Source organism: Furipterus horrens, unplaced genomic scaffold (genome assembly GCF_987537825.1).
Source record: "Furipterus horrens unplaced genomic scaffold, mFurHor1.1.pri manual_scaffold_8, whole genome shotgun sequence".
NCBI classification, from domain to species: Eukaryota; Metazoa; Chordata; class Mammalia; order Chiroptera; family Furipteridae; genus Furipterus; species Furipterus horrens.
The window spans coordinates 100,534,383-100,555,243 of NW_028327178.1; the positions used below are offsets into that span (position 1 = coordinate 100,534,383).

The 20,861-nt window shown below is 51.8% G+C and overlaps 1 protein-coding gene across 3 annotated transcripts in view; it reads left to right on the forward strand.

Annotated features, from left to right (window-relative positions):
• The window catches only part of SLC12A5 (solute carrier family 12 member 5), a 35,087-nt gene extending 14,226 nt beyond the window's left edge, over positions 1-20,861 (forward strand). For 2 of the 3 annotated variants that reach the window (XM_090286498.1, XM_090286500.1), the window contains exons 4-26: positions 83-229; positions 1,057-1,111; positions 1,581-1,711; positions 3,667-3,908; positions 4,683-4,894; positions 6,455-6,625; positions 6,928-7,026; positions 7,167-7,224; positions 8,878-9,052; positions 9,686-9,804; positions 10,138-10,236; positions 11,177-11,296; positions 11,606-11,710; positions 13,487-13,655; positions 15,260-15,455; positions 16,316-16,485; positions 16,885-17,016; positions 17,871-17,978; positions 19,005-19,127; positions 19,218-19,417; positions 19,744-19,758; positions 20,002-20,135; positions 20,349-20,861. In XM_090286498.1, coding sequence (XP_090142624.1) covers positions 83-229; positions 1,057-1,111; positions 1,581-1,711; positions 3,667-3,908; positions 4,683-4,894; positions 6,455-6,625; positions 6,928-7,026; positions 7,167-7,224; positions 8,878-9,052; positions 9,686-9,804; positions 10,138-10,236; positions 11,177-11,296; positions 11,606-11,710; positions 13,487-13,655; positions 15,260-15,455; positions 16,316-16,485; positions 16,885-17,016; positions 17,871-17,978; positions 19,005-19,127; positions 19,218-19,417; positions 19,744-19,758; positions 20,002-20,135; positions 20,349-20,440 — 3,072 coding nt within the window. In that variant the 3' untranslated portion in view covers positions 20,441-20,861. Of the gene's footprint in view, positions 1-79; positions 230-1,056; positions 1,112-1,580; positions 1,712-3,666; positions 3,909-4,682; positions 4,895-6,454; positions 6,626-6,927; positions 7,027-7,166; positions 7,225-8,877; positions 9,053-9,685; positions 9,805-10,137; positions 10,237-11,176; positions 11,297-11,605; positions 11,711-13,486; positions 13,656-15,259; positions 15,456-16,315; positions 16,486-16,884; positions 17,017-17,870; positions 17,979-19,004; positions 19,128-19,217; positions 19,418-19,743; positions 19,759-20,001; positions 20,136-20,348 lie in introns of all 3 variants that reach the window. The other variant, XM_090286499.1, reaches the window with a different exon arrangement.

Consider the following 20,861-nt stretch of genomic DNA (forward strand, 5'->3'; position numbering starts at 1 on the left):
GAAGGAATGGGTGAGAAGGAGTGGGCCTGGGGGTTTGGTAGTGATCAGGGGCTGCAGAAACTGACACTGGCCTCCCTAGCAGGCCCCACGCATGGGCACCTTCATGGGCGTGTACCTACCGTGCCTGCAGAACATCTTTGGTGTCATCCTCTTCCTGCGACTCACTTGGGTAGTGGGCATTGCAGGCATCATGGAGTCCTTCTGTATGGTGTTCATCTGCTGCTCCTGTGTGAGTGACAACCTCCCCTCTCCCACCCTCTGACAGCTGGGCTGAGCAGAGACCTGGGGGTGGGTGAGGGCGGGGAAGCAATGAGACCTGAGCTTTTTATAGGAACCACTGCGTATGATCTTTGAGAGTAAATGAGGTCTGACTGGTCCTTCCTGCCTCTCACAGGCTGGTCTCTCACAGGCTGGTCCCTGATGGCTAGTAACCAGGTTCTACGTGTGTGTGTGTGTGTGTGTAATTACACAAGTAATGCAGATTCATTGATGAAAAAGATAGGTGTACAGAAAGAAATAAAATTCACCCATAATCCCACAACAGTTAACATTTTAGTAGGTCCAGACTCACAAAAAATGGGATTATGTGTCACAAACTGCTTTGCAACAGAATTCTTCCTCTCCTCTCTAAAACATCAAGAATTCACTGGACCCCTACTTGTCATCACAATTCCGTTTCTTGACACATGACCCTGAGCCACCTCTGCGTGTGAGGTAGCCAGTGCTGAAACTGCTATCCTATTCTTCAGATGAAGAAACTGAGGCTTAGAGAGCAAAGTGACTTGTCTCAGGTCAGACAGCTGGTCAGAGGCCAGGCTGGGATTTCCAGAGCTCTCTGATGCTGTAGCTTGTGCTAGGTCCGTTGAATGGTGAATAAGAGCTTTTCTTGACAAGAAGGACTTGGCAGCAGTAGAAGTTGGAACAGGACCAGGGAGAAGCTCAGTGGAAGAGGACTTGTGGGTTTGGCGGGTGTTTATGGGCCATAAGGCTTGGCCCCCACCCAGGCCACTGTGGCCCCCACTCCAGCAACCACTCTGATGACTTCTGTCCTCACAGACGATGCTCACGGCCATCTCCATGAGTGCAATAGCAACCAACGGTGTTGTACCTGGTATGTGACAGGGGCTTCTTGGAGGGGAAGGGGCCTGAATGGTTGGGAGAGGGTCATTGGAAGGAGGGATAGTGTCCTGGGCTTTGGGAGCCAACAGGACCCACAAGAGGCTGTATAGCAGAACTGGAAACTGGGCTATGATGTTTCTGGGGTAGGTGGGGACAGTTATATTAAAGGGGAGATGAAGGAGGCAGCTGATGGTGCTGGACAGGGCAATGCAGGCTCTCCCCATCATCCCGTTTTCTGAACCATGACCTCTTCAGAGGGGTGATTAGAAACATGGTAATTAGTGCTGCAAAATCCACTCAGAGTGGCTAGGTGGTCCTCCCACCAGCACAAAGGCTGCAGCCTGGGAGGTGCATGAAGCCCTGAGCAATCCCCTTCTTGCCTCTATCCCTGAGCCCCTCTGACCCCCAACAGCAGCTCAGTGCCCCTCGAACCACTCACTGATACTAGGTTCTTTCTGCAGCTGGCGGCTCCTACTACATGATCTCCAGGTCTCTGGGCCCAGAGTTTGGGGGTGCCGTGGGCCTCTGCTTCTACCTGGGCACTACCTTTGCTGGGGCCATGTACATCCTGGGCACCATCGAAATCCTGCTGGTGAGAGGGGCCGAGGTGGAGGTGTGGGGCCCCAGGCTGTCAGTCAGTTAACCGGTGCTCCCTGGACACCTCCTATAGGCCAGTCAGCGAGGCCAAAGGGGAGTCAGACGTGGTTCTGTCTTTAGAGTTCACAGTCTAGTTGGCGAGACAAGATGCAATAATTATGTAACATGAACAGCTGCCGTTGATCACGCACCCACTGTGCTCTCAGCAGAGTTCCAAGTGCTTCACAGTCATTATCCTGAATCCTCATGAAGTTTAAGTATTATTATGCCCATTTTACAAATGAGAAGCTCAGAGAGGTGAAATGACTTGTTCAAGGTCACTCAGCTACCAAGGGGCAGCGGTGGGTTGATGAGAGTAAAAGCATGGCAGAACTAATCATAGCCATGTCACATGATAGCAACCATCTTGTGGCTGCTGACCGTGTGCCAGGGACTATGTACGTTCTCTGTGAATGTCCATTGTAGATGGCTGACGGTTAGTGGATTGCCAAAGGCAAGAAGGCTACGAGGGAGCCAAGTAAAGAGATCTGTCAGAAGTAGTGACAAGGAGACATCAGGTCGCTGGGCGCTGTTTGAAGGAGGTGGCTGCTGACTTCCGTCTCCATTCTTCCTGCCCCTCCAGGAGGAAATGGGAGCTGAAGAGGGTTCCTTGTTAAATAGCAAGTGGGGCTGACATTTCCCAAGTCTCTACTTTATCCAGGCTGTAGGGCCTGCAATGTATCATTTTATTTGATCCCCAACTCTCCCATGAGTTAGAAAACACCCCCATTTTACAGATGAAGAAAGCAAGGCTCAGAGGATTTAAGAAAGGGAAATGAGTGTGTGGAAGGGCTGTGAACCTGTGTCTTTCTGAGCCCAAAGCCAGTGCTTGTCCACTCTACCACACTGCCCTGGAGAAATATGACAAAAAGATGTTGCAGCTTCTGGTTTGGGGGCAGAATAGAGGAATACAATGGATGGGGAATAAAAGACCCATGGAGCCACATTATGAGAGAATAATAATAGGCCTTTATGACTTTTACAAAGCTAAATAATTTAAAAATTATTATAAAAGCAATTCTGCCCCTTGCATAAAATTGGAAACACATCAAAGAATGTAAAAAAGGAAATAACAGTTGCTCAAAGAAAATCATTAACATTTGGGTGTATTTCCTTCTAGTTTTTTCTGTGATATTGTATTTTGTTTTTGTAAAATATAATTGTACAGACTTCCTTAAATAACTCAAAATTCTCTTTGGAAATATAATTTCCAAATGAAAATAACTTCTGTAAAAATGTATATGTACTAATATTTAGTAGAGAAATTATATAGAAAATACAGATGTGCAAAAAAACCACAAAGATTCTCCACATTTTCACCATTCAGGAAAAACCACTGTTAATATTTTGATGTATTTACACACAGAAACATCATTATGCATATACGTGTATATGTTTACATATAAGTACAGATAAATATTTACAAAACTGAGATCATAAACACATTTTAAAAACTTGATTGTTTTTACCTAATATAACATGGATAGCTTTTCAAGTCAGTTCATATAAATCTATTTATCCTTCTGAAGAGCTCCATTGTCTATATAGGAATATCATAATTTATTCACCCGATTTTCTAATGATGATTATTTAATTTATTTCTGTTTCTATTAGAAATAATAAAAACAATAAATAATCATTAAGAATTATATGTGCTAACAAAAATAATAGAAGTTAAAATTGCTCACAACATATCTGCAATATCATATTTAATGACTGTGTAATAGTCCTTGCATGCTAGCCCTTGATTTTCTTAACCATTCCTCTAGCATTGGACATCATTTTTAGTCTTGTACTACTGTAAATTTGCTTCTCCAAAGCCCTGCCTGCAGTTCAGGTTATTTTCTTGGGGTGATTCTCAGTTGGTTCTTAGTGGGTTACTTGCCCAACCTCCTTGTCCCTTCCCCACAGGCTTACCTCTTCCCAGCTATGGCCATTTTTAAGGCAGAAGATGCCAGCGGGGAAGCAACCGCCATGTTGAACAATATGCGTGTGTATGGCACCTGTGTGCTCACCTGCATGGCCACTGTGGTATTTGTGGGCGTCAAGTATGTCAACAAATTTGCCCTTGTCTTCCTGGGTTGTGTCATCCTCTCCATCCTGGCCATCTATGCTGGGGTCATCAAATCTGCCTTTGACCCACCCAACTTCCCGTAAGTGCTGCTGCTCTGAGCCCAAGGCATTGTCCTCCTGTTCCCTGGCCCAGTTTCAGGGTCTGCACACTAGTATCCGAGAACTCATTCCTAGCTCTTGGAATCCGAGTGGTTGTAGAGTCAGAGCAACCTCCCTGGGGAGACAAAAATCTCTTCTAGTTTTGGGGCAGTCTATTCAGGATGGGATGATGTTTCTGGAGGGGGTCACAGTTTTCCTTGTGAGAGTCAAATTCTTGCTGGTGGGGATGAACTGAGGAAGAACCAAGTGGCATGATTTCTGGAAGGATAAACACTGTGTTGGAGAAACATTTGGTGGGTGGGGACAACCTCCTGGAACAGGACAGCCACTTAGTGTTAAACACCTTTTTGATCACAGGGAAGCACACAGAAGAGAAGGTCTAGGAGCTCAGATCTCTGCTGGTCCTGCCTCTCTCCCTAGGACAGACGATCCCCCTACATCCCACTCACGGCCCAGAAGGGCGGCACACAGACCGCTGACCGTGGTGCTGAAACCTAGCATTGCGATGAAGCGGTGGTTCGCCAAGGTGGCATATTGGAATCACTTTGGCGGCGGGGTGGGGTGGGGTGCTTTGGAAAAAAGAAAAGAAAAGAAAGAAAACAACCTTCCATTCTGGGCTCCATCCCAATTAAATAAGAATCTTTGGAGATGAGGCCCTGGCGTCCGTGTTTTTTAGAGCTCGCCTGCTGGTTCTACTGTGAAGTCAGAGCAAGGTGATGTCTCTCCCCATCTTCCTCCCTTGTTTCTCTCCCTAGGATCTGCCTCCTGGGAAACCGCACTCTGTCTCGCCACGGCTTTGATGTCTGTGCCAAGCTGGCTTGGGAAGGAAATGAGACGGTGACCACACAGCTCTGGGGCCTTTTCTGTTCCTCTCGCTTTCTCAATGCCACCTGTGATGAGTACTTCACCCGAAACAATGTCACGGAGATCCAGGGCATCCCTGGCGCTGCCAGTGGCCTCATCAAAGGTCTGGGGGAGGGAAGAGGGCTGGTGTCCAGGGAACACTGCAGGGATTGTGGGTTAAACAGTTAGGATTAAGGGACTCTATTTGGGATTCAGTTAAATTCAATCAGTTTTAATTGATCTCCTACTCTGGGCCATGTTCTGTTCTTGGGGTCATGGAGGGGTAGGGATGAAATGGAGCCTTTGAGTATCTCATCATCTAATATAAAAGAAAGCCATCAGTTTAACAAGCACCTACTAAGTGCCTAGCACTGTGCTAAAACCCAGGAATGCAACATAAAGCAGTCATAGGCCTTGGCCTCAAGAGTCTAACAGCAGACACAGATGTATTAGCAAATACGCATAGATGTGCATTCAGTGAACAGAGACACTTCCCAGGAGAGGGAGCGGTCATGTATATAAGGTGGTGAAACAAGGTTTCCTGGACTCATCTGAGAAAGCTTTTGAAGGACAAATAAGAGATTTTCAGTGATACTAAGGGAATAAAGGAATCACAGGCAGAAGAACAGCTTGCCTAAAAGCATGCAGACACAGAAGAGCATATTGTGTCCTTCCAACCACGAGTAATTTGGAATGACTGGGGCATAAAGTGGAAAAGAAGGAGGGCGAGAAGTGATATTGGAGAGGCCAGCATGAGCCAGACTGTGGTGGGTCTTTGAAGCCATGTTGAAGAGTTTGGACTGTGTCCTGAGGGCTCTGAAAAGCCACCAAAAGGTCTTGAGTAAGTGAGGGACATGACCAGCTTGTCATTTCTGAAGGTTTTCTGTGGCTGCTAATGTGGATGGGCTGAAATGGGGAGATGACAGAGGAAGGGAGTCCAGGAGGAGGCTACACTAGGTCCAGGCAAGAGATGATGATTTTCTGACCTAGAGTGATGGAATGATGTCAGTGAAATGGAGCAGTGGTCCTCCACTAAGGCTGTTCTGCCCACTTAGGAGACATGTGGCAATGTCTGAAGACAGTTCTGGATGTCACAACTGGAGGCTTGTTACTGGCATCTAGGACATAGAACCCAGAATGTTGCTAAACATCCTACAATGTTATAGGATAGCCCTCCACAACCAAAAATTATCTGGACCCAAATATCAATAGTGCCAAAGTGGAGGGACCTTTAAAAGGAGAGAAGGGATATATTTGAGCAATATTTAGGAGGAATAATGGACAGCAGTTGGAGATGGATTTGAAATGGAGATGGGGAGAGAGAGCAGTTGAGGGCAGTGATAAGGTGTCTGAGTTGATGCTAGTGCCATTTACCGAGCTAAGGGATCCAGGAAAGGAGGTGGTTTGGGGTGGGTGGGTGTGAGTCAGTTTGGGATACTGAATCAGTCTGAGATATAAGTGTGTCTTTTTGCCCCAGTAGACTGGGCTAGCTGAGAGCAAGGACAAAATCTGGCCCAAAGCAGGAGCTTAGGAAATGTTAGGAGAGAGAAAACAGAGCCAAGGCCCACAGGGAGTGAGAGGTGGTTGACCTTGCTCATCCTTTTTGCCCACCCCATCTGGCCCCAGGACTGTGGCACTCTGACTTCTGGTGTTTCCTGAGTATCTTGTTCTGTCTACCCCACAGAGAACCTCTGGAGCTCCTATCTGACCAAGGGGGTGATTGTGGAGAGGCGCGGGATGTCCTCAGTGGATCTAGCTGATGGCCTCCCTATTGACATAGACCACCCCTATGTCTTCAGTGATATGACCTCCTACTTCACTCTGCTGGTTGGCATCTACTTCCCCTCAGTCACAGGTGAAGGGGAGCTCAGAGAGGGGGGACTGTGCCTGGGAGTGGATGGGTAGCAGGCACTCATTGATAACATGGAGGAATTTCTTAGTCCAAAAAGCCCATCACAGAGGCAGAAGCCACCAATTCAGTGCCCATTGGACAGATGAGGGAATTAAGGCCAGGAAAAACCAAGTTTATTGCCCAAGTTCTCACACAAATCTCTAGGCCCAAATCAGATCCCAGGCTTCCTGACTCCGAGGCTGGGGTCTTCTCTTCCCAGTCTGTCTGGTCTCCTGTGGCTCCTGTCCTAGCTGCTCTGTTCACAGGGATCATGGCTGGTTCCAATCGCTCCGGGGACCTGCGGGATGCCCAGAAGTCCATTCCAACAGGCACCATCCTGGCCATTGCCACCACCTCCGCTGTCTGTATCCTGCACTGCTAGGTTGGGACCACCATGGATGGGGAAGGCTAGAGAGTGGGCTGCTGCCGCCTCACCTGCTGGCTCAGGAGGGGTGGTCATGAAGGGGGACACACTTTGGGAACTCTCCTTCACCTTCTGCTGCAGACATCAGCTCTGTGGTTCTGTTTGGAGCCTGCATTGAGGGGGTCGTCCTGCGGGACAAGTAAGTGAGGGAATCAGGGCCGATCCTGTTCTGGGGGCGGGGTGGGCACAGGGGGCCAAACTCTGGGAAATAGCCCCAACAGGGGTGCTGAACCTGTGCAAGGGGCCCTGTGGGAGGGAGGTCAAGGGGCAATGCTTGTCAACTCAGCTTCTTATATTTCACCTCTTTCATGTCACTCCAGATCAGGAAGCTTGAATGATGTCTCATTTCCTTTAGGATAATGACACTTTTCTTTTTCTTTAAAATCTATGAAATCATTTAGTGTTTCCTGGATGTTGGTCACTGTCCAGGGTTCTGGAAAGAACAAAGATAAATAACTCATGATTTTTGCCCTGAGGGAGTTCTTTGGGGATGGTAATCACCCCTTTTCAACAGCCTTGGGATGCAGAGCGGTAGGGGGCGGTGAGGAAACAAGGCACATGGGCTGTGGAGGCTTCGATCCAGCCCTCAGAGGGTGGGGAGGAGGGGGTGATGCCAGAAATGCCTTATACACGTTTTCTCATTTATCCTTCCCACTTTAAATGTTGAGTAGAGGTAACTTAGGTGGCTAGGAGGGGGAGAGGCATTCCAGGCAGTGGGAACTGCATGAGTAAAGGTGGAGGAGAGCCATCTGCATGTGTGTGCGTGTGTGTGTGCATACGTGGGTGCCTGTCGTTATAAGCAGTCAGGGCTTCTGGAGCGCTCCCTTCTGCAGGGCGTGTGCCTACACACCAGGAGGGGAAGGTAGGAGGTCTTATCCCAGAAGCTGGTTTCTTCGTTCCCATCCTGGTGTCTGTAAGGTGGGGAATGGGGGTGGGGCCTGAGGCTGGAGACCTAGGCTGGAGCCAGTCCTGGTTTTTGGTACCAGGAAATTGGAGCTTTATTATATGAAAAAATGGGAGAAGTTCTGAAGGGTTTTAAGCAGAGGAGTGACCCGGCCAAATGGACAATTTGCATATATTACACCAATTAGCTTTTAGGGCAACTTCATCTCCACTTACCTCATTTTGTTCAATCAGAGACCTCCCACGGGATTGCAAGGGACTCAGCAGGTCATCCAGTATAACCCATCATCTATCCTTGAAGTCCTTCAGCAGCGGCCCCTCTGAGCTTGCTTCTGCTTGCTCGCTCAGGGACAGGGCTCCCTCTACCTCCTGAGGTGGCATCTTTCATTTTAAGTCAGCGTCATTGTTAGAAAATGCTTTTCTTTGACCCTCACATCACGTACCATCACGAAATGAGGCCAGAACTCCAATTTTTCCGATGGAGACACTGAGGCTCTAACAGGTTAAGAGAGTTGCCCAGGGCAACATAAGGTTACACACCTGACCATTTAGTAGAACTCCCGTCACTGCCATTTTCCAGGTACCGTGCTAATCATTTTACACGTGTTATTTCTTTTTATCCTCTCACCTGTTGTATGAGATGGGTTTCTAATGATTCTTGTCTCACAGGTGAGGAAAGTGAGGTGAGGACAGGTTAAATGACTTGCCCAGGGTCACACAGCCAGGAAGTGCCCAGGACATTAGGGGCTTTGTCTCTCTCTTCATCCCTACAGACCTGGCTCTGTGGTGGGCACGCAGTTGGTCCTGAAGGTGGTGTGGGGGACCTGCCCTGGAAATCCAGGGGGCATTTTTCCCCAGCATCTTGTGTCTCTTTGCTGCTTCATTTCAGGTTTGGCGAAGCTGTGAATGGCAACCTGGTGGTGGGCACACTGGCCTGGCCATCTCCCTGGGTTATTGTCATTGGATCCTTCTTCTCCACCTGTGGGGCTGGGCTGCAGAGCCTCACAGGGGCGCCCCGCCTGCTGCAGGCCATCTCCCGGGATGGCATAGTGCCCTTTCTGCAGGTCAGTGGGGGACAAGTGTGGGGAGAACAGTTTGCCCCCTATACCACCCAGCCAGACCCCTGCCCAAAGAGGCTACATGGTGAGCCAGGGCCACAGCAAGCCCTGACCTGCCTTCTGGGGCCCTTCTGCTCTGTACTACTAAGAAGAATGGTTGTGCCTTATTTGGGATTTGGCCCACGGTCAAAGCCATCTTTTTGGATGGAGTTGTCTGCTCTTAGGGGAAAAATAAATGGCCCTCCTTTGGCCTAGTGATCAGACAGGGACTCAAGGAGGCAGCCAAAGGGCAAGAAAGGGGCAGCTCTCTCCATGATGCTAAAAAGAAATAAGGATTTATGGCACACAGTCATGGCTGCTTGCTGGCCTCCTGTAGTTCCTCTCCCATCTGTCCCTATTTTTTCCCTTAAGGGAGCATTTGAACTTCATTGCACTTGCGTACCAATGTCAGTGTGGGTGAGATACAGCAAAAGCATGGTATCCCCTTGGGCACTGCTAAAAGATGAGACATGCAGCGTCCTCTCCCTACCTCCTCATTAGTTAGGGGGTCCCTGCCTCTACTGCACTGGACCCCAAGACTGGAGGAGACACAGGAAGTCCTTAAGGTCTCAGGCTCCCATGACGGTTGCTCGTCCTCAGGTCTTTGGCCACGGCAAAGCCAACGGAGAGCCGACCTGGGCCTTGCTCCTGACCGCCTGCATCTGCGAGATTGGCATCCTCATTGCGTCCCTCGATGAGGTCGCCCCCATCCTCTCTATGTGCGTGCTGGCCGCTTGTCTTCCCCACCAGCTCTGGGTCCCTCTACCTGGATCCTGCTGCTGTGACCCTGGGCAGCCCACCCAGACACTTGAACAACCCCAGGGGGTTCCCCGCTGTCATAGACACCCGTTCTTTATTATAAACAGCTTTCTCCCCATGTGTGTCAGGCTGTGTTGTAAGGGGATTTGGCCTTTGAACCCCTTCCTAAGCTCCAGAGCATGATTCAACCACCTCCCCAATTTCTTTTCCCCCTTCTCTATTTCCTCCCTTATGCTTCGTTCTGTTTCTGCTTCTCCTTGCATCTTTGTCTCTCCTGGGTCCTCTGTGTTCAGGTTCTTCCTGATGTGTTACATGTTTGTGAACCTGGCCTGTGCGGTACAGACACTGCTGAGGACGCCCAACTGGAGGCCACGCTTTCGCTATTACCACTGGTGGGTGCCCCGTTCCCGCTCTGCACTGCACCAACCCTTCCCTCATCGCCACCCCAAAGCGCACCGCCCCCTAGCCCATCCCCTCCAGGTTCAAGGATCCCGAGTTCCTGCTTCTGCAGCCCAACTAGCATGAGCAAGGTCTTAGACAGGGTTTCCTTATAATCACAAGTAATAATGTAACACAAATAATAATATAAGTGGTCTCAGCCATCATCCCTCTCTGTGTATAATGCTCCCCAGCTTGCTGTTGGGATGAGGAAACCTCAGCTTCCTTAGCTGTGAAGTGGGGGGACCACTGTTCTCACCTCACAGTTCCCTTGTGAGCGTTACCAGACCTGGTGCCCCGAACATGCTCGTTACGTGAAGGCTGGGTTCTTCTGATCATTTTATTTTAAGGCTCTTCATGCTCAGAACAGGCCCATGACACAGTCAGGGCAGGAGTGACCCTGCCTGTTCTACCAAAAGGAAACAGAGGCTTAACTGGGGGAAAGGACAGGCCCAAGGCCTCTCAGCAAGACTACCGTCTACCTGGACTAGAGCCCAGGCTGCCTGACTCCTGTCTCCATGCTGCTGCCTTGCCAGTGGCCTGTCCCTGGGGGCCACACTCTTCCTGGGAGTCCCTGTCTCCAATTCTCCCCCAGAGAACCCTGCCTCAGAGCCCATCTGGCAAGATGGTCTGGCAGAGTCTAAGGCTCTGGGATGAGGAGGGGTGATGACTCAGGAGCTGGGTGGGGCATGGGGCTCCCCATTCATTCAGAAGGTCCCATGTCCCCATGTGTTCATGGGGGTGATGGTGTGAGTTCCCCTGGACCTGCTCAGAGTCTCCTGGGCATTCCCAGGCCCCGATCTGTCTAAGTCTTGCTATCTGAGCCCTGGCACCAGTGACAGCCCCCCACCGCCACCCAGGGCTCAGAGGTGGGCTCTCCCTCCCGCTGTCTAGGACACTCTCCTTCCTGGGCATGAGCCTTTGCCTGGCTCTCATGTTCATCTGCTCCTGGTACTATGCCCTGGTGGCCATGCTCATTGCGGGCCTCATCTACAAGTACATCGAGTACCGTGGGTGAGTGCGGGAGTGGGGGTGGGGAGGGACTGAGGGAGGAGAGGAGTCAGAGGGGCGAGGGGTGCTGTGATGGGTGGTTAGGGGCTCCGGGCGTGTAAGGCAGGAAGTAGGGGTGCAGTGGAGGAGGGGTGACCTGGGGTAAGATAGAAAGGGGACAGGAGCAGAAGAAGAGGCCGGAGCTTTGAGAAATGGAGGTGGCATGGACGACATGCATGTCCTCTCTGAGCCTGAGATAGATGGCTCTGCCCTGGGATGGCCACTGCAGCGTGGATGGTCCTCCCTGACACTCCCTGGCTCTCTGCCCTCCAGGGCGGAGAAGGAGTGGGGTGACGGCATCCGAGGCCTGTCTCTCAGCGCTGCTCGCTATGCCCTCTTACGCCTGGAGGAAGGGCCCCCGCACACCAAGAACTGGAGGTAAGCGGTGGGAGCAGGCGGGTGAGGGCTCAGGGGCGGGCGGGGAAGGGAGCTGGGCCGGACTGACCTCACCCTCTCTGTTCTGCTGAGTGGAGTTCTCACCGCAGTGGTGTGTCCTTGACTTCATCCTCCCCAGCTGGCCTCATCTTATACCTTCCCATCTGCAGCACCCGGCCTGGGCCAGGTTCCTGACATTTGCCCTCCCAGATCTACTCCCATGCCAGCCCCCCAACCATCTATCCCCCCATTCTCTTACTCTATTATTTATTATTTAAAAACGTATGAATGCACGACATGCGTCAAACCCTCTTTGGTCTCTGGGGATGTAGTGAGCTCCCAGTTCCATGGGGAAGGTACACAGAGACAAATGAGCACAGTATCATGTAGCATGTGCCCTAGGAGAGATACAGTCGCCCACTTTGAGAGTTATAGGGCCTTTGAATAATCTCTAGATTCCTAACAATCCCCCCATCTTGTTCATGTGAAAGTCAGGGAACAGAGAGAGTCTCAGAGGTCACGGAAGGCAGACGGGAGTCTGCACCTCCACCTCCCCCCTCTTGGCCTACAGTGCTGACTGCTCTGCCAGCCCAGTCCCTCCTTCACCTCCTTCAGGTTCTCTTTGCCAAAAGCAAGGCCTGGAACTCTTGCGGTGTCTGCTAAACTGGGGCTTCCCCAGCCCAGGCCTTGCATTATTTGTGAGTTCTCAAATGCTTAGCGCAGGGTCTCTAGCCCAGAGCAGCTGCTTAGAGAATTCTATTAAATTATGGGTGGTTGGATGGATGAGACGGGAAAGGAAATGAATAGATGAATAGATGGCTCAGTGTATATATGTAAGTGTACACACACACACACGTGCGCGTGCGCGCGTGAGCGCATGTTATGTGAGGGGGGATCCAAAAATTGTGAATTTACTGATTAAAAATTGTGTATTTATTCTTACTTGTACCTTTAAAGTACTCTCCATTTGATGCAATATAGCTGTTGAGGTTTTTCTTCCCACTTCTCAAAACGGTTATTGAACTCATAGATTTTGATGTCTTATTTAGTGCTTCTGCCAGTTTTTGTTTCACCTTTTCCACATTGGCAAAATGTTTCCCTTGGAGGACTTTTTTCATCCTGGGAAACAAAAAAAAATGTCATTTGGGGTGAGATGGGGAGGGTGGGGCATGGGGTCCTGCCATTTTTGGTCAAAAATTGCTGAACACTCAGTGTAGTGTGGGCAGGTGCACGTGTAGATCACGCATCATGAAATGGGCAAACACGTTTATGGAGCCTTCAAAAAAAATTTCACTGAAGCTGAATGCAGCCTCTCACAACAACACCAGCTGGTGCACTGATACTGACAGGTTCCTAGAACACTAACCTGTCATGGGAAGCCTGGCCTACAAGGGGCCCTCCCTCCAGAAGATAATTGTGGGTATTTTTGGTTTCCTCCTTGTATATGGTAGGGTGGTTGGGTGCGTAGATAGATTTGTGAATGGATAGTGGTAGGTTAATATGCATAAATTAAGTGAATAATGCGTGTGTAGGCAAATTAATATGAATATAAGAGTGACTAAAGGATAAAATAGATGGGTGGGTGGGTAAATGGATGGATGGATGAGATAGATGGAGAGATGGATGGGTGGGCTGATTAGATGGGCTGATATTCAAGGAGAAGGATGGATGGATGGGTGTGTAGGTGGATGGGTGGGTGGTTGGGATATAGAAGACAGAGGTGGTGGGTAGCGATTGGGTGAGCAGCGGATGGGTCACGTGACCTTCTACCCTCTTCAGGCCACAGCTGCTGGTGCTGGTGCGTGTGGACCAAGACCAGAATGTGGTACATCCACAGCTGCTCTCCTTGACCTCCCAGCTCAAGGCAGGGAAAGGCCTGACCATTGTGGGCTCTGTTCTCGAGGGCACCTTTCTGGACAACCATCCGCAGGCCCAGCGGGCAGAGGAGGTAAGCGGAGGCCCTGGTGGGGAGGGAGGAAAGACAGGACACTCAGGAGGACAGTCCTTGTCCCTTTACACTTTCCTTCCTGCCTGCCTTTGGGATCAATGGGGGCTCAGACTTTGCTGTCCTCTTCCTTAGAAGAGGGGTCTAAAGGCTCAGGGAGTGAGTTCCTTACAATCCAACACACAGAACCAAAGACCATCAGAGCCAGAAGGGCCCATTTTACGGATAAGGAAACTGAGGCTTAGAGAAGTCAGGCCTCTTGTCTAAAGATAGGAAACAGATTCAGACTAGAACTGCTTGACTCCTACTCCAGACTTCTTCCTGCCAAAGTTAAACGTTTCAAAATGTTTTCATATCCATGGATTCTTTCTATCCTCTCGCTGAGTGGAGTCAGCTGGGTGAGTATCCACATCTGGAACAGGAAGAAACTGGTGCGCAGAAGGAATGCAACATACTAAGTTACAGAGCTGACGGGAAGCATAGCCAGGATTTGAGCCCTGGTCTCTGGCTCTGTGCTACTTGCTCTTGTCCCCATCCACTGATCTATGCCCACAGAGCATTGTACAAAGCCAGTGTGAGCTGGGCATTCAGAGGCACCGACAGGTGTCAGAACCTGGTGGGTAGCAGAGGAAGTGAGTTCTGTTTGCGACTCAGGCCACTCTGCCATCTGGCTGTGACCCGTTACGGAGACAGCAACAGGAGTCCGAGGGAGGGAGGTGAGGTGAGCTGTGGAGGGGCACCCCGAATGGCTTGTGACAGTTGCTGTTTCTACTTCACTGGGCCGTTCACACCAATCAGCCAGGGCCCAGAGCCAGAGACCTCTACTGGTCAGTTTGATTCAACATTCAGGGACTGAGGATATGCTGGGCACCAGACACTGGGCTAGGTGTTGGGGGGCGCGGGGGGGGGGGGGGTGGTGGGGCGACGCAGGCAGATGGAGGCGTATAAAACCAAATCCCAGCCTCTACCTGTGACATCTCCCTATTCCTAAATGGGGTAGCTGCCATGATCCCCATTTGACAGGCGAGAAAACTGAGGCTCATAAAGGTTACATGGCAGAAGGTGGCAGAAAGAGGAAATGAAGCTTTAACATTGGGTAGTGGGTAAGAGTGTGGGGGGTGGGGTCAAACTCCTACCATAGCATCCATGAGCTGTATGGCCTTAAGCAAGTGTTAATTTCTCTGAACCTCAATTTCCTCATCTGTAAAATGAGAGTAATAAAACTTCTCTCGTAGTGCAGATTGGATGTGCATTTAAAATGCATATCAGTGTGCTAACTTTTAAAAACTGTTAAGCAAATTGGCCATGCAGAGAAGCCCAGCTTTACGCTGGTCTGGATGGGGTTTGGCATCTGAAGAAAGTGACATCTGACATGGGGCAGGGTCTGGGCAGGGTGGTGGGAAGCATGGGGTTCCATCATGAAGAACTTGGATTGACCAACAAGGAATGGGGCCCATAAGTGATGGGGGCCATGCACCGCTCTGGTGCCAGAGTTGAACTTCAGGAAGATCGGGACCATGGAGGAAGGGAGGCTGCAAGGGCCCCCGCCGCAGGACCAAGGAGGCCTGAGGCTGGCTCTTATCTGATGTCCCCTCCCCCCACCCCAGTCCATTCGCCGCCTGATGGAGGCAGAGAAAGTGAAAGGCTTCTGCCAGGTCGTGATTTCCTCCAACCTGCGAGATGGCATTTCCCATCTGATTCAGTCTGGCGGCCTCGGGGGTCTGCAGCACAACACCGTGCTCGTAGGCTGGCCCCGCAACTGGCGGCAGAAGGAAGACCACCAGACGTGGAGGAACTTCATTGGTAAAGTTGGGTGGGCTGAGGGTAGTGGAGGGCTGGGGGCAGTGTTGAGTTGGGTGGAGGACTTTGGATTCTCCTTCTTTGGGCCTGGGGTAGTTTTCCAGGCATGACAAATGTGGATTCACCGTATGCAGGTGACACTGTCTGAAGCTGGCCATGTGCCAGGCGCTGTGCTAGGTGCTGCGGACACAGGTGTGAAGGAGAGTCTCGACCCCTGCAGGGTTCACAACCCTGCGCAGAAGATGGTGCAGGACAGTGGGAGGAGCTACAGCTTTGAAGTCAGAGAGACCCGGGTCTAAACCTTACCTCTGGTCCTTCCTAGCTGTGTGGTTGTTTACAAGTGACTCACCCTCTCTGAGCGTCAGAGTCCTTGGTAATAGTAATATAATTGCTAACATTTACAGACTGTGTTCTGTGTTCTGGACACGTTGAGGCTTCCTCTAAGTCTAATTCCTTCAGCAGGCCTGTGAGGGCCAGGCACTGCTATCTCCATTTCACGAGTGTGAAACTGAGAGATGAAGGAATTTGCGCCAGGTTGTACAGCTGGTAAACCAAGAAGCTGCACTGTCAGCCCCAGGCTATTCTGTGTCCTGATAGGTAGATCATAGTTACAAGGTGGTTGGGAGGATTATATGAGGCATGGTAGAGTTCTTAATAATCAGAAAGGGCAGGTGGGGAAACTGAGGCCCAGAGAGGTTGGGAGGCTTTCCCAAATAAGTGATGAGGCCCAGGGAGTTGCTGGTTTTCTGACTACTCAGCCGTAGGCCAAGTCAGGGCGAGGTGGGGCGGGGTGCTGCCGCTGGGTGCAGGAGGGGACCAGGGTCACCGTTTTCCCATCTGCCCCTCTCCTTGGCCTCCCCTAGAGCTTGTCCGGGAAACCACGGCTGGTCATCTGGCCCTGCTGGTCACCAAGAACGTTTCCATGTTTCCGGGGAACACCGAGCGCTTCTCCGAGGGCAGCATCGACGTCTGGTGGATTGTGCACGACGGGGGCATGCTCATGCTGCTGCCTTTTCTGCTGCGGCACCACAAGGTGAGTGCGCGCGTGTGCACATGTGCGCGCGTGCAGGGCTGTGAGTGAGGCTCGTGGGCTCCGGCCAGGGCCAGCCTCCGTGTGAGTTCCTGGGCAAGGGATATGATCGCCTCCTTCATTCTGAGATGTTAGGAACTGACTGTGTCTCCCTTGCAGGTGTCCTTGCATTGTAAAGGAGAGCAATGCTTAACCCAAGCAAGTGATACTTTAATGGGGGACCCTCACCTAAGCAGGGGAATTTTTGTAGGGACTGGCTGCTGAGATAGAGGATTCAGGTCTGCATGTATGTGTGGCAAGGTGGGTGGGAAGTGGGAGGGACAGGGTTCTCTCTAGGTTCTGGCCCTGGGCCTCCTCACTACATCTGGGCGGGACCTCTCTGGGTCCCCTTCACCTCTCCAGGTCTGGCGGAAGTGCAAGATGCGTATCTTCACTGTGGCCCAGATGGATGACAATAGCATCCAGATGAAGAAGGACCTGACAACGTTTCTGTACCATTTACGTATCACTGCAGAGGTTGAAGTGGTGGAGATGGTGAGTCCCTAGCGGTCACCCCTGAAGTTTTGGCATTCCACCTACTGGGCCCTCTTTCCTCTTGGCCCCAGCACCAGTTAGGGCAACTCCGACAACCATCAGCTTATAATGCGGATCCCTTCTCCCCATCCTCTCCTTGGCCTGTCACATATTCACCCAAGAGTTTATCCATCTATCCATCCATCCATTCCTCTCTCCTTTATAAGAATAGCCATGTCTAATAGTATTCATGATATGTGAGGCATTCTTCCATGTCCTTTACATATAATGACTCTCATAGCAACCAATGAAATACATACAATAATCAACACTTCTGTTTTACAGATTAGGGAGTTGAGGCACAAAGAAGTTAAGTAATTGGCCAAACAATGCTCACTAAGTGGCAGAGCTAGGATTCAGACCCAGGCAGCTGACTCTAGGGTCACACTATACAGCCTCTCATCCACCCATTCTCCTCGGTTTATTTATCCATCTCTTTGTCCTTCTACGTACTCATTAATCTACCCATATATCCATTAACTTATTCATTCGCTCGCTCACCCATCATCCATTCATTCACGTATGTATTTATCCATTCCTAGTTCCTTTTTTATTTCTTCCCCTTTTCCATTCGTCCAGGTAATTAATTAATCCACTCATTCATTCACTCACTGGTTCATATGCCTGGTCCTGCGTGGGGCTAAGGATGGAATAAGCTGTATTGCCTTCAAGGAGCATCATCCTTGACTCCCACAACCACCAATTAAACTAGGTCATTGGATAGGGAAGTCCGAAGCTGGCAGAAGGAAGGGGGCCTGCCTCCCTTCCCTTGGCCTTGCACCTGAGATTACAGTTCATGCTTTCCCTGCCCACAGCATGAGAGCGACATCTCGGCTTACACCTACGAGAAGACATTGGTGATGGAGCAGCGTTCCCAGATCCTCAAACAGATGCATTTAACCAAGAATGAGCGGGAGCGGGAGGTGAGGTTGCTCTGGCTTGGCTCTCAGAGCCTCAGGCTGCTGCCAGCTCTGGGTCTGCCCAGGTTTGGAACGGCTCGGGACTGGCACACTCACCTAGAGCGTTACTCATTGCCCTCATCGCTCTCAGCACTGGGCTCTCCAGCAGTGGGGTTCCCTGCTGCGGCTGCACCTACTGAGCCTTTCAGCCAGAATGCAGAGGGGCATGGGTGACAGACTTTCCCCCCGTGTTTGACTTCTGGGGCCCAAGGGTGAATATTGGATCCTAAATCTGTATGGATGGTGGATGGGCTGCCAGTGTGGGGGACAAGGGGTCATGTGATGGAACCTCAGAGAGTAGGTAACGGATATTCAGGGTGTGGTGGATAGGTTCTCAGGGGTAATAATGGTAAGCCTCCTTTGGGGTATGGGCTAATGTGGGACCTCTAGTACCCTGGAGTTTGGATGAAAGTCCCACCCCAGGGAGTAGGCTCCTGGGGAAATGAATGATGGTACGTAGGGCCAGGGGAGAGGAAAGCTCTCAGAAGTGGGTGACAGGTTGCCTGGGGAACGGGTGGCAGATTCTGTAGGTGAGGGTGACACCATAGTGGATGGTCTCCAGGTGTGGATAATATATTTCTCAGGGAGTGGTTGAAAGACCCTCAGGGGAATGAGTGATGGGTATCCCTTTGAGCTGGGAAGGATGGACCCACCAAGAATGTTATCCAGGGGTGATAGTAATAGTTGTACATGTGCACTGACCAATCGGAACTGACACCGGACCACAGTGCTAAGGTGAAGCCCTGCAGGGCCAGGTGTTAACCCTGTGGTTGCTGGACAGGGGGAGCATGTCTGGGCTCTGGAGAGGAGTTGGAGTGGCTAGGTCAGTGGGGTGATAGCGATGTGGTATGGAAGCATTGCAGTATTTTAACATAGGTCCGGTGGCTGAAAGTGTGCACCCAGGCTGAACATCCACGCTGGTGATAGCTCTTTGCAGGGCATGGGTGGTAAGTCCCCACGGAGCTGGCACCGACCTTTGTCACTCTCTAGATCCAGAGTATCACAGATGAGTCTCGTGGCTCAATCCGGAGAAAGAATCCAGCCAACACTCGTCTCCGCCTCAATGTCCCAGAAGAGACAGCTGGCGACAGTGAGGAGAAGCCAGAAGAGGAGGTGTGCAGCCGGGGTGGTGGCCCCAGCCAGTGGGAGCAGAACCTTTGGGCTCTAAAGGAGTCACGTGCTGTCCCTTTGCTCATCCCTCAGGTGCAGCTGATCCACGACCAGAGTGCTCCCAGCTGCCCTAGCAGCTCACCATCGCCGGGGGAGGGGCCTGAAGGGGAAGGGGAGACAGATCCTGAGAAGGTGCATCTTACCTGGACCAAAGACAAGTCTGTGGCGGAGAAGAATAAGGGCCCCAGTCCTGTCTCCTCCGAGGGCATCAAGGACTTCTTCAGCATGAAGCCGTACGGATCTGGGGCTAAGAGCTGGGGTCTGGGGTGAACCTATAGGGTCCTTGCTCCTCATGGCAGAGCAAATGAGCAGAATGGGTCCTGGCAGCTGGCAGACCCAGCCCACACCTTGTCTTGGTTCCCCACCTGAGGACTTCGGGCCTGATTGCTAAGGGTCAGAAGTCCCAGGTGCAGGCAGTGAGCAGGGGAAGGCTGGGAGGCTGGGAGAGCAGGAGCAGTGTGCAGTCAGGGTGGATGATGGTGGCTCACGTCCCTAGCTTCTCCTTCTTTTTCTGACCGCTCTCTTTTCTTCCTCTTTGCTTCTCTTGTGTTTCCCGAAGGGAGTGGGAGAACTTGTAAGTGTTTCAGAATTTTTTATTCTCTTTTCTGGGTTGGCCAGTGTCGCTACTCGCCTCACGATATCATGAACCCTCAATTCGCGCTCCCGACCTCTCTGGGGTCTCTGAATAGCCTTGCTTGGAGAGGTCTGGATTTGGTGGTCCCTGGCTTGCAAGAACGTCCCAGCAGCCCAGCGTGCCTCTATCCAACCCTCCTGTCTCCCAGGCTCACGCGCCCTCCTCCCCACCTTCCTCTCGCAGGAACCAGTCCAACGTGCGGCGCATGCACACTGCCGTGCGGCTGAATGAGGTCATTGTGAAGAAGTCCCGGGATGCCAAGCTTGTTTTGCTTAACATGCCTGGGCCTCCCCGCAACCGCAACGGTGACGAAAATTGTATCCTGGACTTCAAACCGGGGCGGAGGGGGAAAAGGGAGGTGGACGTCAGGGAACCTGGGTCCTAGCCCTGGGACGGAAGGGCTGAGCCTGTTCTGCTTCGCGATCAGCACCTCGGACAGGGGCGCGGGCCTAGAGTTCCCCGGCGGCCCTACGGGACCCAATTCTATCCCGAGGGAAGGGCGCAGGTCTTTCTCCTTGACCGGCGCTCAGACATGGAGTTCCTCGAGGTCCTCACCGAGCACCTGGACCGGGTGATGCTGGTCCGCGGCGGCGGCCGCGAAGTCATCACCATCTACTCCTGAGAGCCAGGACCTGCCACCCGGGCCCGAGCGTGCCCGGCCCGCGGCCCCGGAGCCCTCGCCGCGCCCCCCGCCGCTGTCACCGTTTACATACAGACCCTGTGCCCGCGCCCCTGGCCCCTTTCCCCGCTGCCTGAAGTCCGGAGGCCACATCCGTGGGGTTGACTCGGAGGGGACCTCTCCCACGTGGAGACCAGAGCCTCGCCGGCACGCCGCTCTGGCGGCTGCACTGCCCTTTTTCTAAGCCGAGCCTCGCCCCACCGGAGAAGACGCTGCAATAAAGGTTGGGAGGAGGCACGGAGAGGAGCTGGGGCTTTGAGCACCCCCAGGTAGTCCGCGGGGCCCCTTCTCCTCTTCCAACGCCCGCCCCGCCCCGCCCCGGTTGGTCCTGCTCCACCCGCGCTGCTCCTGGCTCCGGGCGGCC